General features: G+C 37.6%; 3 protein-coding genes across 3 annotated transcripts; 1 reads left to right on the top strand and 2 right to left on the bottom strand.

Moving 5' to 3' along the window:
* Positions 1-338: 338 nt before the first annotated feature.
* Positions 339-3,139, top strand: LOC126785048 (uncharacterized). Its single transcript, XM_050510626.1, has 4 exons — positions 339-655; positions 1,047-1,687; positions 2,429-2,629; positions 2,850-3,139. Exons 1-4 carry the CDS (start codon positions 409-411, stop codon positions 2,880-2,882), a joined length of 1,122 nt encoding a protein of 373 aa, XP_050366583.1. The 5' UTR covers positions 339-408; the 3' UTR covers positions 2,883-3,139.
* A 578-nt stretch (positions 3,140-3,717) lies between these two features.
* On the bottom strand, positions 3,718-8,249 carry LOC126785047 (calcium-dependent protein kinase 26). Its single transcript, XM_050510625.1, has 9 exons — positions 8,073-8,249; positions 6,783-7,621; positions 6,291-6,434; positions 6,055-6,207; positions 5,539-5,654; positions 5,213-5,380; positions 4,847-5,071; positions 4,222-4,391; positions 3,718-3,974 (listed from the first exon to the last, which is right to left on the bottom strand). The coding sequence occupies exons 2-8, from the start codon at positions 7,546-7,548 to the stop codon at positions 4,257-4,259; spliced, it is 1,707 nt and encodes a 568-aa protein (XP_050366582.1). The 5' UTR covers positions 7,549-7,621; positions 8,073-8,249; the 3' UTR covers positions 3,718-3,974; positions 4,222-4,256.
* Positions 8,250-11,248: 2,999 nt separating this feature from the next.
* On the bottom strand, positions 11,249-14,046 carry LOC126784542 (mitochondrial phosphate carrier protein 1, mitochondrial). Its single transcript, XM_050510005.1, has 6 exons — positions 13,825-14,046; positions 12,803-13,152; positions 12,683-12,726; positions 11,720-11,934; positions 11,511-11,635; positions 11,249-11,431 (listed from the first exon to the last, which is right to left on the bottom strand). The coding sequence occupies exons 1-6, from the start codon at positions 13,963-13,965 to the stop codon at positions 11,380-11,382; spliced, it is 927 nt and encodes a 308-aa protein (XP_050365962.1). The 5' UTR covers positions 13,966-14,046; the 3' UTR covers positions 11,249-11,379.
* Positions 14,047-14,984: the final 938 nt, after the last annotated feature.

Here is a 14,984-nt window from a genome sequence, read left to right as displayed (position 1 = left end):
AGAAATTTGTCATTGCCCAAATTAAGCAAGTAGCTCTATCAGAATAGGCCTGAAAAACCATCCAACTAGAACTAAGCAGCAAGCTTCTCTGCTTCTCCTCCTCCTCCTCCTCCTCCTCCTCCCTCTAACTCCACCCTTGCTCTCACTGCAAACACCTGCATTGTAAAAACCCCATCTTTTTCCCTCATCCAAATGAAGTTTTGATTTTTACTCGGCTATGAAATAAGAAACATAATATGTTAATACGACGACGTTTTCAAACCACCAACTGTCAGCCTAGGAATATTCCATCATCTTGTTTGTGTAGGCTTTAAGCGGCTTTCATCTCTCAGCTCTTTTCTTTTTCACCTCCATTGCTGGTGGCTGAGGTTAGATAAGACCCCCAATCCATAACCCACCAACATTCACATGGCTCTGGCTTTAAACACTTTAATCCCACACACTAGAGCTTTAAGCTTAAGCACTTCCTTGCTTTCATCTCCTCATAAAAAGCCTTCCACCCTTCAATTTCCACACCCTCAAACTCGTCGCTCTGCTTCTCATCTTGTCCAGAACGCTGCCTCTTCCTCAACCAAGACCACTCTATCTGACAATGAACCCCAACTCAATGAAGATCGTGGCGGCAGCCTCAATCTGACTTCCACTTCTACCTCTGGTTAGTTTATGCTCAACCCAGAATTTGTATTAGTACTCTTCTGCTTTTATATGCTTATGTAGTTTTCTGGGTTTGTATAAAAGCATCTAATTACTATCTCCAGCATCAAAAGTTTTCATCTTTCATTTTATGAAATAAAACAGAGAACCTGAAGCTATTAGGATTTGATTGTTTGGAAGCTAATGAAGAGAAAAGCTTATAATCCGTACAAGTTTCTAATTTCCTATATGAAGAAAGTGGCCTGTTTTTGTTTTTTTTTGTTTTGGATAGGAAATGTTGGGTTTGGATATATAATGAAATAAAGTGCAGAATCTGAAATTGAAGTGATTAAGATGTAGTAAAGCTTATGATCCAATCTGGCTTTTTGAGAATCTGTTTTATTTGTTCAAAGCGTGGTCCGAATTTGCCAGAAATGTGTCGGGTGAATGGGATGGTTATGGAGCAGACTTCACAACCGAAGGCAACCCGATTGAACTCCCAGAAATGGTTGTGCCTGATGCTTACAGGGAGTGGGAGGTTAAGGTTTTCGATTGGCAGACTCAATGTCCCACTCTTGCTGACCCCGAGGACCAAGTCCTTGCGTACAGGACGATAGAGCTACTTCCCACGGTTGGATGTGAGGCCGATGCTGCTACGCGGTACAACATCCTTGAGAGGAGTGTGGGTGGAGCGGACAATGAAGTTTCTGCCTTTGCGTATCAGTCTAGTGGGTGTTATGTGTCTGTTATGCCGGTGGAGGATAAGAGTTCGAATAAGTTGTTGGAATTGGAGTACTGCTTGATCAATCCTCAAGATAAGGAGTCTCGTGTGAGGATAATTCAGATCATCCGCATAGACAGTACAAAATTGATATTGCAAAATCTTAGAGTTCTCTGTGAACAATGGTATGGTCCATTCAGAAATGGGGAGCAATTAGGTGGATGTGCCATCCGGGATTCTGCTTTTGCTTCCACACCTGCATTGGAAGCTTCAAAAGTTGTTGGTACTTGGCGGGGCTCCAGTGCTGTTGCCGAGTTTACTGGTTCTCAAGATGTGAGTTATCCCTTACTTTGTTTCCATGTGTATAATCTGCATGATAATTTCTTGCATATAATTTTTTCCCATAATTCTTCTGTGGTGCTAGTTTGCTTATATACCCATGCCTAATGTTGAGGTAATTGTGCCTCTTTGCTCATTAAGCTTGCTGTAGATACTAGATAGTGTGATACTTCTTTTTTTTTTGTCAATAGTTGTAGCTTTTCTTAGTGTGGCGTTTCTCTTCATTCTGTCCATTCACAAATGTTGGAATCGCATTGTTACATTTTATTTAAACACCTCAATGTAATATGGCCATGAACTTTTATTTCAAAAGGAGTTTTAAACAATCATCTATGGAACATTAGATGCTGTAACTTAGAAACCAATTAGAATTATAACAATCAGATTGATAAGTTGAGTTGTTGGGATTTTTTGCTTCTTTTGAGTCGGACAGTGTGTCTGTCCATCCCACCGGGTGAGGTTATCCAATTTCAATTTTGTGCCACTGATTGACTTCAAATTTTATTGTCTCGATTCCCTCTGCTGGGTATCATGAGTCATGACTGGATCAAGTGTATTTTGATGAATTTTAGTAAAAGACAAACCCATTTTTGATACAGTGTTAGAAAATTCTAGATATTTCTGACTGATCATTTGCATGTTTAGCATTTACTAAAGTTACTACATTATCATAATTGCACATCACTTTATGGTCCATGATCCAGCTTATAACTTATGTGAACTTGATAAATGCAGAACTTTATTCAAGAAGTTTTGGGTGAGAGTGAGCAGACCTCAGTTAGACATGAAACTGGTCTCATATTGCTTCCGAAGCAATTGTGGTGTTCAGTAAAAGAAGGTAGAGTTGGCGACACTTACAGCGAGGTGGGATGGTTATTAGATCAAGGACGTGCCATCACTGCAAGATGCACATTCTCAAGCACAGCAACTCTGAAGGCAATTTTTTCTTCTAGACTAGTTTACTTTTTGCTTTGAATATCTAAGTATAAAGTATTGATTCAGCATCCAAAGACTTGAACATAGTTAAGGACATGGTCCCAGAAAATATGACTTTTGAGGATAGTAAATAGTGATTGATATTTTCACTAACTTTCATCATAAATTCATGTGACAGTGCAGTTATTATAGTTTGACATTATTTCATCTTATCTTGCAGGAAATATCAGTAGCCTGTGAAACTGTAGCTTGAAGACTAGATGGCCTTCCATGACATTTTGGATCAGCTTCATTATGGGACAATAATAGTGATGATGCAAGTCAACTTCAAACACATAGGATTCACAAGCAATATATCCAAGTTTTTTTTCTCTCTCTTCAGATGATGTAATACAATAAGCTGAGCATCACATGGCTTATTGTCTCATAGCAACAGGCCTCTGCTGCCATTTTGATTCAGATTCATAGTATACAGCACATGCTCTGGATACTACACTGTTTCCAGAGTTCTATAAATAGAAAACAGACTGCTAGTGACTAGTACATTGTTCTCTGACCTGGCTTGGTTATTCATGAAGCAGAATGTACTCACTAAAATTGGTATAGTTGCATGTCATATGCTGACAAAAGCATTCCCTCAAAATGCAGCTGGGGGTTCTTGGCTTCTTGCTTCAGATTACTTGAACAGACAAAACCCATAGAAAGCTGCATCGAATCTGGGTTTGACAGAGTGACAACAGATTTTGAACTTAAAACTTGACCAGGAGACAAATAGCCGCCACCCCCCATTTATGTGATCATCTTCTCCATTTTTGGTATGGTATGCTAGTTACTAAAGGTGAAGAAGGTGAAATTACCCTCTAATGTTCACCAAAAAAGAAAAATTCTATCGTAGACAAGTACCAGAACTTCTTTATCAGAAACTATTCAGAACTATATGTTAATTACAGACATATTTCAGAGGTTACAAGGCCATATCCTTTGCCATATATTTCATCCGATTTCAGCATTATCAATGAGAGCCTGGAGTGGTAGATACATTTAGAACAATCATATGATACCAGTATAGAAACCATTTAAAACGAAAATAACCCAAAAAGAAATTATATCTTCAATAGTTGTAAACATTTCACACTGTAGTCAACAAAGCTTACAACGTGGTCATACAGCAATACAATAGCATCACTTTCTAAAATAAGAAATAGCAGAATTTCTACAACCCAAATCTTTCGAATCTTCAAACTCCAAATTTTCCGAGTCTTATAGCAATCTAACTGAAGTTGAGGAACGTAAAATGTTCTTAAACTTCTACCACCATATCTCCTCTTCTTGCTTGCTGTACAACCTGCCAATCGGCCCAGTATGAGTATACAATGCAGAGGTTAAAACAGTCCAATCCACAATAAACACTCCCAACTTGTTAGCTAATATGCAGACTACTGATAAAACACTCGGTCAAATAAGCAAACACTTTCATCTGCAAACAAGTTCATATGATTCCAGTTCATAATCTAAATGCAAATGAAGTTGTCTAGGAATATGTCTTGGATAAAACTATTAACATGAAAACATTAAATACAGAAGATGAATACCTTTACATGACCCCGCTGACGTGTTTAGTTGGAAGCTAAAGGGCTCCTGGTGCATCTCTCATGCTCAAATTCAGACTATTCCTCATAGTCCGTCTTCCAAGAGCTATATTTCCTTTCACATTGCCTTTTTGCATCATGGCAACAAACTCGCCGTAGTCAATTCGTCCATCCTACGTTCAGGGGAGAATTGAAGGCAAAGTAAACATTACTCAGATATGCCTATAGTTGACATAGAAGGTAAACCATGTATTTATAATTTTAATCTGGAATGCTTATAGCACATCTTTCGTGGGAACTATTCAATGGAATAAACCTTCTGAATGGAATAAACCTTCTGGATCTAATTTGCAAACATAATAAGAATCATAAAAAGTATGATGGAGAGAAAACAAGCCAGACACCAACGACATCGCAAAACTAACGTAGAAATAAATTGAAAGCTCTGTAAATCATGTTAAACAATTAATGAGATTGAGGAAGTCATATCCAAGTGTTATCATCTGCCAATCTAAGTTTCTATGACCAGATAATCTCCTTTCTTTGTCTGAGAATTATATATGCATCTTATGTACTACTTGAAAAAGAAAAAATAATGCACCTTTGTTAAAAAAAATTAATAACTTACATTATCTTGATCAACTTCTTTGATAATATCTTCAAGAAGAACGTCAGTCATATTATGTTCTGCACAAGCTTGCTGGAGCTCATCAACTGTAATGTAGCCACTTGAATCCTTGTCAAAGTATCTGAAGGCAGCAACAAGATGTTCTTCACGTTCGAGTTTGTTAAGATGGACAGTAGCAGCTATAAATTCCCCATAATCAATAGTCCCACTGTTGTCAACATCAGCCTGAAAATAACCAAAGCAGCTCAGGTCTTTGAAGCATTAACAAATTTAATAATTTTTTGCAGCCAAATAACAATATGAGTGACAAGTAACAATGATCAATTGGCAATCATACTCTAATCTGTTTGCAAAGAAGGGTCTTACCGCTTCCATAAGGTCACGGATCTCTGCATCCTTCATAGTAGAGCCATATTTTCGCAACCCCGCTTTGAGTTCATCAAATGTGATTGCACCACTATTATCAGTATCCATTGCCTTAAACATCTCTCTTAATCCAGCAATCTCTTCCTCAGAAAGGCTTTCAGCTATTACCTGATGAAACGTAAGGATGGAACGTAACATCAAATTCAAGCCTAATTTAAGGGATTGCAAACATCAAATTCATGTATCCTGCAAATTGAAAGCCAAAAACTGCAAAGCTGATCTCAGAAGTGCCTAACAAAATGTTTCAATCACCAATGTGCACTTACCCGCAAAGCCATTTTCTTTAACTTGTTCATAGCAGAAAACGTTTTGAGACGAGAAAGTACAGCCGGATCTAGTGCTCTGTCAGGAGCAACACCATTTTCGCAAATCCAAGGGTGACCTAGAAAATGAAGACATCACTTAAAACTTGGGGTAACTAAAATTTGATTCCAACCTACACTGAAGACTAGAATTAGGACTCATTCCACTTCAGAAACTTCCTTTTGGTTCTCAATTTCTTAAAATTTGGGAAGCCTCATATTAAGAAGGCCATAATTCTTCTATCCTGAACGTGCATAGTCTTTTCATGGTGAATATTGATTGCACCAAGTTCGACTTAACTAAGCTTAAAGGGTAAGATAGTTATCAGTCATCACCCTTCTCGTGCCTCAGCTACTTAGTAATAATGACATTGGAGTTCCATCATCACCGCATAAAGGGAAGCTTCCTATTCTAGTCGCATCAAATTATGCAATTGATCACCGAAATTAGCTTAAAACAGAAAGATGGTTTGAACATACATAAAACTTCATGAGCAGACAAGCGGTCTTTAGGCTGTGAACATAACATCTTCCGTATAAGGTCTTTTGCACTCTCAGAAATAACAGGCCATGGATCTGAGTCAAAGTCAATATATCCTTTCAACACTGCATCAAATATTCCCTGCTGAGTTTCTGTACACCAAACATTCAGAAAAATCAGTAGTAGGACATAGATGAAGTATATTTACTCCACTAGAATACCAAACTACTGTTACCTGCCCAAAATGGCGGCACACCACTTAGCAATATATATAGTATGACACCAGCAGTCCAGACATCAGCTTCTGGTCCATAATGCTTAAGGAGTACTTCAGGAGCAACATAGTATGGGCTTCCAACCACATCAGTGAAAACTTGACCTGAGACATACTTGTAGAGTTAAACAGACATGAAACTCAAGCCGGCACGACTAAATGTATTGCAGCTCTTCAACTACTACCTATAGGTAGCAGGAGCAATTTCTGAACATGAATTACAAAGATATACTATCATAGATGGGCACAGATAACTGTAGTTAATCGCATCGTGACAAGAATCTTTTACCTAAATAAGCCATTTTCAATAATGTAATACCTTTAATGGATATTTATATATAAGTGAGCAGTTATTGTATTTATAGGCTAATTACAACTCTTTCAAAAGAAGATAGGCTGATTACAACTGAATTAATATATAGATAGAGCATACATTTATTTTCTTTCCTTTACCTGGTTTGAAGAAGACCGAGAGCCCAAAATCAATAGCCTTGAGCGAGAAATCATCATCCTTGTTAACCAACAAAAAGTTCTCGGGCTTCAGATCTCTATGCATAACTCCAAGTGAATGGCAAGCTTCAACAACCCCAACAATAATCCTTGTCAGCTCAGCTGCCTTTCTCTCAGTGTAATGTCCCCTCTGGATGATCCTGTCAAACAACTCACCCCCAGCGCAAAGCTCCATTACAATATGAACATACAATGGATCCTCATAGGCACCTTTTATAGTCACAATGTTCTTGTGACCAGCCAAATGGTGCATTATCTGAATCTCCCTCCTGACATCATCCACATCCTCCTTTGAGATCAACTTCCTCTTGGAGATAGACTTGCACGCATATTGTGCTTTGGTGGCAATCTCAGTGCATAAATAAGTAGTCCCAAATTGTCCCTGTCCTAACTTCTGACCCAATGTGTAAAGATCACGAATGTTGGCAGTCTTATGCCCCAAAACATAGTAAGTTTGGTTCTCATGGCTCCTCCTCATTGCGCCGTCTTTCTTAGGACTAATGATGGAATTGTTATTGTTGCTGCTCTTGTCTTTTGGTTTCGGGCTGGAATTATCTTTGGGGAGCTCTTGAGATTTTGGGGAGTGATCAGATACGGAACGGTCAGTAGGGGTGTTACGCTTGGAATTGGAAGCAGTGGATTGTTCTTCGGGCTGATCCTCGCCCTGGAAATATTTGCCCCTGGAAGATCCACGGCATGTGTTGCCCATGAAACAAACACAATTCCCCTCAAGACTTCTTCACACACTTTTCCTCGACCAATTGGTTTCTCATCAATTCACACTGTGATCATACCACAAAACAAAACAAAAAAACACAATCAAAAACACACATCCATTCAGTGAAACTCAACATAACCAACAAGCATATCTAAACAGATATAGAAGAAAGTCAAGAAACCAAATCAGACATATGTGGTCCACAAATATGAATCCATAATCATAAACAAGGAAAAGTAACAGAACAAAGCCTTAAAGCTCAGATGTTTCCTCATTACACAAACACAAGATTACCCTTTTCATTTTCCCTGGAAATAAACACGGACTCTGAGACTCATCAAGAACCAACCCAGAAAAGGTCAGCAACTAAGAACAAAGATCGAATCTTGAATCAGAAGAAAGCAACCCATCAAGCCAAACTAAGATTCAGATACACCCAGATAAAGTTAAAGCTAGAAAAAGCGAGAAAGCATATGCATTTCTGAAAGAAACATAGAGAAAGATAAGACCTTTACCAGTTTTGGAAACGTAGGAAGTGGATTGTGAATGAATGAAGAAGAAGAAGAGCTAGTATGATCCGAATACACACAAATCAAAAGGAGGAGAATTTGTGATTGAAAAGAAAAGAAAAATTGAATCTTGCTTTACAGCTCTCTGCTACTACTAAATTGTGTTGTTATTTTGGGATGGTGGTGCTGGGAAACATCGGAGGTCAGTGTTGACCAGCAATTCCTATTATAAGTTCCCCCATTTTTCTTTTGGATTATTTATTTATTTTTTAATAAAATCGAAAACTATTACCTGTTTTTATTTTGTTAAGCACTTACATTGTGAAAATATCAGTTAATGTACAAATTGATTATTTAGAAAACTATCGACTATAAGCATTGGGAGCTACGATCAATTATGTAAGTGATTAATCAGTTGCACCAGAAGTGCATAGGAGAATTTTAGGGGTTAATGACGGGCATTACGTCGATTTTTAGCTCAGAAAATGGTGAAAACGGGGAAGAATTACGGTGTTGACCTGCCGGTGGATGGGCGGTGAAAAAGGTACAAGCTCGTGGTTTTGGATTGGCGCCGAGAATGGGGTGAACGATGGGGTAGGGATTGGTGCGTGGAGAAGACGCGGGGAGAATGAGGGTGGAGGTTGGATTGGTCAAAATAGAGCAGCTGGGTTATCTCTGGGGGAGAGAAGAGTCTAAAATCTAGCAGATTAATTTGGACAGCTTTGTTCTTGTCAGTGGCGGTGTTTGATTCTCCAATATTGAATTCTCTCTCTTTTTTCTTTTTTTTTCTTTTAGAGGAAAAATACAAGAAATATGAAAATAGTGTGTTTATGAACAAATTTGTTTCTTGAGCAACTTGTATAGCATCCCATATGTTTAGATTAGAAAATATTTAGGACACCCCATTTGTTAAGAGTGGAAGTACATCATTTCTATGACATTTCATATGCGGAATTTGTCATTAGTTTGACTTTATTAAATTTTGAAGTTTATAGAATGAATGGTGAATTTAGAATCTCGAGTGGAACTTTTTAATGATGCACGTACATGGTTTGAGATCATGAGATGATATATGTTTGATCTTTGGAACATAACCATATTTTGTGACTAAGTTCCCTTTGTTTTTAGCATGATGAAGAGTCCTTCAATATAAGTATAACATATTAAAGTTATATTAGACTGAATACAAACGCAACTAGCTTGAGTATCTACTTATTGAGGTAGACATGCGAGTTTCTTTAATTAATCACAATAGAAACAGTTGGTCTACAATTGATGAAGAAAAATTAATTTATTAGAGCTTACAAAAAAAAACATTATGCATAATTTAATCTTTAGCCGTGAATGAAACTCATTCAAATCTAATCAACGTCATAAAAGAGAATTCAAAGTGATTAGAATGTGACTAACTTTGGCGACAACAAACCAAAACAAGCCTAAGACGGTTTCTATAGTCAGATTTACACAACATGAGCATTTCGATCCCCCTCAAACATAACAAAATTAGAACCGTAGCACAGTTGTTAGTTGTTACATCTCACAATTAAGCATATAAATGATTCTCCACTTACACTAATATTCCGTATAGAAAAAACTTGGGACTCCTACAGTGACATTATGTTATCAATAAGGACTTTTCCAAAACCTTCAATTTTGTTCAATAAATAAGTGGAAATATTAATCGGGGGAGACATGGAATTTGTTTTTTCTTCTTCTTTCACGTCTGATCCAAATTCAGTGAAACATAATATGTTTTGTAATGAGATCATTTTCAAAACATTTGTCGGTTGGTAAGGCTTTCCGAAACCAAGTGGCCAGTTCATTATCAGCTTTGAAGTGTTCAACTATGTAGGAGAAATTAGGGGTCAACTCACTAGACACCCAAAGCTTAGAAGTAGAGGGCAAATCACACACTTCTTCTGATGCACGACTCCCCTGACATGAATCTAAAGCATTGTTTCAGTAGCTTGATACTACTCATTTCTAATGAAGATGTGCAATAGTAGTTTGCTCTCATTCAAAAGCTTTGCTTCTCATAAATTGAAAGGCAAAGCTTCTGTCTTTTTGGTTAGGAAAGCATTCACTTTCTTGCAGCATAGAGACATCACAACTACCATTGCACATAGAACATGCCCTACAGCTTAAGAAAGGTTCTTAGACCACTTTGCTTTTATGGCCAACCTGATCAATTTTGTAACACTAGTTTCATAGGTTTTGATCATTGAGGCTAGTAGCTTCAATTGCTAACGAACACAAATGAAATTTGTGCCATCTTTCATGTTATCTTGATTAAAGTTATGCATGTTACTCTACCGTTCGAAATTTATTATTATTTTTAGTGCTGTGGTGCCTGTGCAAATGCCAATCTACTTGCTCCGAGCTAGATGCTACTAGAACCATAATTGTCATCGTGGAGTTGGAGAGGATCGCTTTGCTATTAAGACCATATTAAAACTACGGAGTGAATCCTAGATTGGCATACAAGTGAACATGAGCTAGTTTCTTATTAGAGGAAGATAAAAACGTACTCTTTCACTACAGTATTCAGGTCCTACAACTAGTCACAAATCATTTTCGTAACTTTTTCCTGTGTTTTCAAACACTTCAGTGAAAATTTCATGGGAATCTGAATTCGTACTTCGTAGAAGTTAAAGAATTGATTTTGTTTCCAGAAGCCAAACAAGACTTGGTGAATAGGTGAATTGCAAGTTTATAACATCAAGAAACGACATGGATATTCTTTTGGCGCAACTAAAACATAATGAAGCATCGAATTATAACATCAAATTTATCATGGAGCAGTTGATATTCAGAAAGAGCCGCCAGTTTAGCTGTTAAATTAGGTTCAACAGTTCCTTACACCCATGAGCCATTTCCTTTCATGCTACTAGCCTACTATTTATGCCTCTCTGCTCACATACTTCTCTCTGATGAAATAATGACATTATGAAACCAGACACATTTCAACAAATACAGAATATCTTTGAAGCTAACCTTTTATAATCGTTGCTGCAAAGAACATGAGCATGGAAGTTTTTTTACATTTGGCTGATGCACCCAAAATCATACTCGTTCTTCTGAACTAGACTGTATATTCGTGAAATATACGGATAAAACCCCTGGATAAAAATAAAAGAATTTTTTCTAGTGCACCTGTAAGGCTACTATAGTGCAAAGAACAATCAGTGTTGAAAACTTTTGATAGCGTTCGCTGTCCAAGGAATCAGTAGTATGATTTTCAGTGAAGCTATAGAGTTTAACGAAATATCTGCCTCTTAAAGCAAGTGATCAGCTATTTATTTCTACCATAATCTTAAGCTGATACAGCTTCTTCGAGGTGTCTGGTAAGCCCTCCACTGGGTGGCCTGAAATGTAAAATTTCATTAGACAAAAGAAAAAAGGAAAATATTTGTGTGAGTTTACAATTAACAAAAATGTACTTACAATCCACATAGCACTTTAATGGTGTCATAGAAAAACCACTGCAAAGTAATAACAGGGCCAATAAGAGTAATTCGAACCGGAAGGCTTCTAGTAAATAGGCTAGGAAAGCCAATGTTCCTCACCGCCTGAAGACACAATCAGAAAATCAAAATGCTTTTAACATTGAATACAAGAAAAAAACTGAAGAAGAGCTTAATTCAAAGTGATACCTGCATCACACTGCTGGCCTTCTTATTGTATAAAAATGTGACGACGTTGTCTGCAGGGTTAGAGACCACGGTACCAACAGCTCCTGCTGCATAGCCAGCTAAACATGTGGCACCAAGCTGTTCAGCAATTGAGCAATCTTCTTTTCTTCTTTGAATAACTTTGCGATAAACCAGATCCACTGAATGCTCAAATGTCGTGAACATTATCATTGTAACTGCAAAAGGTAGTATTCCCATTGGGCATATTAATAAACTTTCCTTCAAATAGATACATACACATACTAACATCTACTGAATGCTTGGTGACAGGACAGATAAAGATAACACTATGTCAAAGCAACAATCTAAGAATGTCCATTGTGCCAGCAGTGCCATATCCCTCTCGTTTCTTGTTCAGACAACACTCACTCAAAATTTCCATCCCTTGTTTTCAATTTCCAATACCACATTACTTTGAGATTCTTTTTGTATAGGCGGAAAACAAATTTATGTTTGAAGCAACGTGTTAATAAAAATCACAGAGATGGTGTCAAATGCATTCCATTTAGTGGAGTTAAAATTATTCCCAGTTCAGGATTTCACAGGAAACTAGCGAGGAAGATATAACCATCAGAATGAATGGGAAGTAATTAGCTTGAAGAAGTGACCAGACTGACACTATTATCTACTATAACAATGCACACGTAATGTCATATAGCCAGCAAGTCAATCACCATATTTTCAGAATGCGAAGCTGATTGTGCCAATGCAAAGTCGGATATAAATCCATTTCTGTAAATAATAATACAGCCTGAACTCAACAATGTGTCTTGTTGTCCACCCTTTGGACATATCAAGGCTGCAATTAAACACCCTTGATATTTAAATTTCACCAAAAACAAAATCAACTCTTTTACTTCATAAGCTGTGATATACCAAACAAGCATATTAAACTTAGATGAGGAAGAGATATAGAGACATTACATGGCAGATTTCGACCCCAAAGTGGTAAAAGTCCTTTGTAAAAGCTGCAACCATTAGATAAGGAGTTAGGATAACTAAGAAACAAAAATTACATTAATCATCTATTCTGTGGTAACTCACCCAGCTAGCCCTTCAGTTGAATAAAGTTTTGGAAGCCCGTCAGCCAAGCCCTTTGCAAATCTTGGCTGTGTTTGAACGCGGACTTTGACGGCTTCAAATGGACAGAGGGCAATATCAGCAAATACTTGAGCAGAGGCACTGCTGAGAAGGAATATGGTACTCTTGTTCTGATTTATCAATATATCAGAGTAAAGCTTCTTAAAGTACTCATATAGACCAAATCTGCAGCCACCCTGAACACCATATCCAAACAATTTACCAGACCAACCTCTCCAAAGGGAAGAAGGGCCTTGTTCTCTCCAGAGAATAGAAAACCCTGAAGCCATCCCGTTAAATTTAATTGGATTGACCTACGGTTAAAGAAAAACACTTTAAATTAGTCCCAGCTATCAAAACCTTCAGTGCTTGAGATAAATACTAGTTTACAACAGGAAGGTAGGAACTTGGGAATACATTCACTAGTAATGAAATTAAAAAGTGCAATAGACAAACAAATGCAACTACAGATTTCTCGATGGAAAAAAAGAACAAGAACCATATTACTGGTATGTTTCTCTTAACATGGAACAATGTAGTTCATAAGTCTCCACCTTGCAGATTTAAACTACCTCTCTCCTATTTCCCCTTTCCCTTTCTATTTCCCTTACCCTTTTGGAAACTTCTGTTCCTTCTTACACGGCTATTTCACCTATACACAGGCGAATACTGGGATCTGGTCACTATAAGGGTTTCTTGAACATAGTACCTACTAGCCCTTAAGAAAACAACACCTTCAACAGCCAGTATTTCACTAAACCCGAATTGGACAAACATTTAGTTGCATTTCTCAAAGCTAATGTGTAACATAAAGTCATAAACACACAATGACAAAAACCAAAATCAAGGGGCTGTTAAACATGGACAATATCATCAAACTCCTGTCCTGCAAAGTAAACTAAAACCCAAACAGTGAAACAAAGAATCAAAAGCTACAAAATGTTTGGATGAACAAGAAAACCCAGCAAGGATCAAGCATGACGCACCTGCATATTAACTTTCAACACATCTAGAGGCGTGATTGCGAAATTGGTAGCGCCAGCACTAAGCATTCCGCCCACACTGCACAGCCCATAATACGCAGGCGAGAACTCCTCACACAGCGTTCTTCCCTGGACAACCCTCATTTTGCTCTCTCCACTCTTCACCTCAAATCACCATCCAAGCTCCATGAAACCCGAAACCCATTTGATAAACCCTTTAAATGAATCCAAAATGACAATAGCGGCTATGCAAAACACAGAGAGAGAACCAGAGACTAGAGTTACAGATTAGTTGCTATTTGCTAAAGCATTCGGGCGTTGGAGAATATATATATACGTGGGTTCTCGCTGTTACGAGTCACTGGGGACATGAAGAAAGTTCGATATTCCACGTACGGCTTTCTCCCACTTCCTTGGGTTATAGACGTCCACGTCTTCAGTTCCACATATATGGCGTTGCTATATCTAACGCCACCCGAACTTTTGTACGTGAATGACTTCAATTCGTTTAGTCAGGCTTTGAACATTTGAAAATTTCATGCTTTTTGCTCTATGAATTGTGAAAGGTATGTCAATATCAATCCTCAGTATAAAGAAATATGTCAATATCAACCCTGAATTATCTTGCTTTTTGCTCTTTTGAACATTTTCAGATTTTCTTGTTTGTACTTGTCAGTGCTACACAGTTTTAGTTTGTTTTCGTTTTTCTTGTTTCTTGGATGAATATGAGAATTGCGGATGAGATCTTAGATCCGAAGAGCAAGTTTGACTCGTTTATGATAATTATGTATTTGAAGAGTTATCTTTTGGTTACAATTCCCGACTACATTACCGGAGAAAGAGAAAAATCTGCATTTGTCGGAAAAATAGATTGACTAGAGGATAAGAATGCGTTTTCGGGTTTGGCGTAACATTGACTCGGTGTTTGAAAATTTCTAACGGGATCCTTTTTTTCTGTGTCTGATTCAAGTAAAATGCCATAATGCACAGGCTCTATACAATTGTGGGCGGAATAGTTTTGAACATAAACAATTTTCATCCAATGCAGTTTAGTTTTATGATGTATATATAGTTCTATACTGTAGTACCTTAGTCCAGTGTGATCACTGGCTTGCTGCATTGACTGTACAGAATTGCCAATACTGAACCGTATCAGTTTTTAT

This window comes from Argentina anserina, chromosome 2, assembly GCF_933775445.1.
Source record: "Argentina anserina chromosome 2, drPotAnse1.1, whole genome shotgun sequence".
NCBI lineage: Eukaryota > Viridiplantae > Streptophyta > Magnoliopsida > Rosales > Rosaceae > Argentina > Argentina anserina.
The sequence above is the reverse complement of the archived record's forward strand: the minus strand, read 5'-3'. Positions and strand labels throughout refer to the sequence as shown.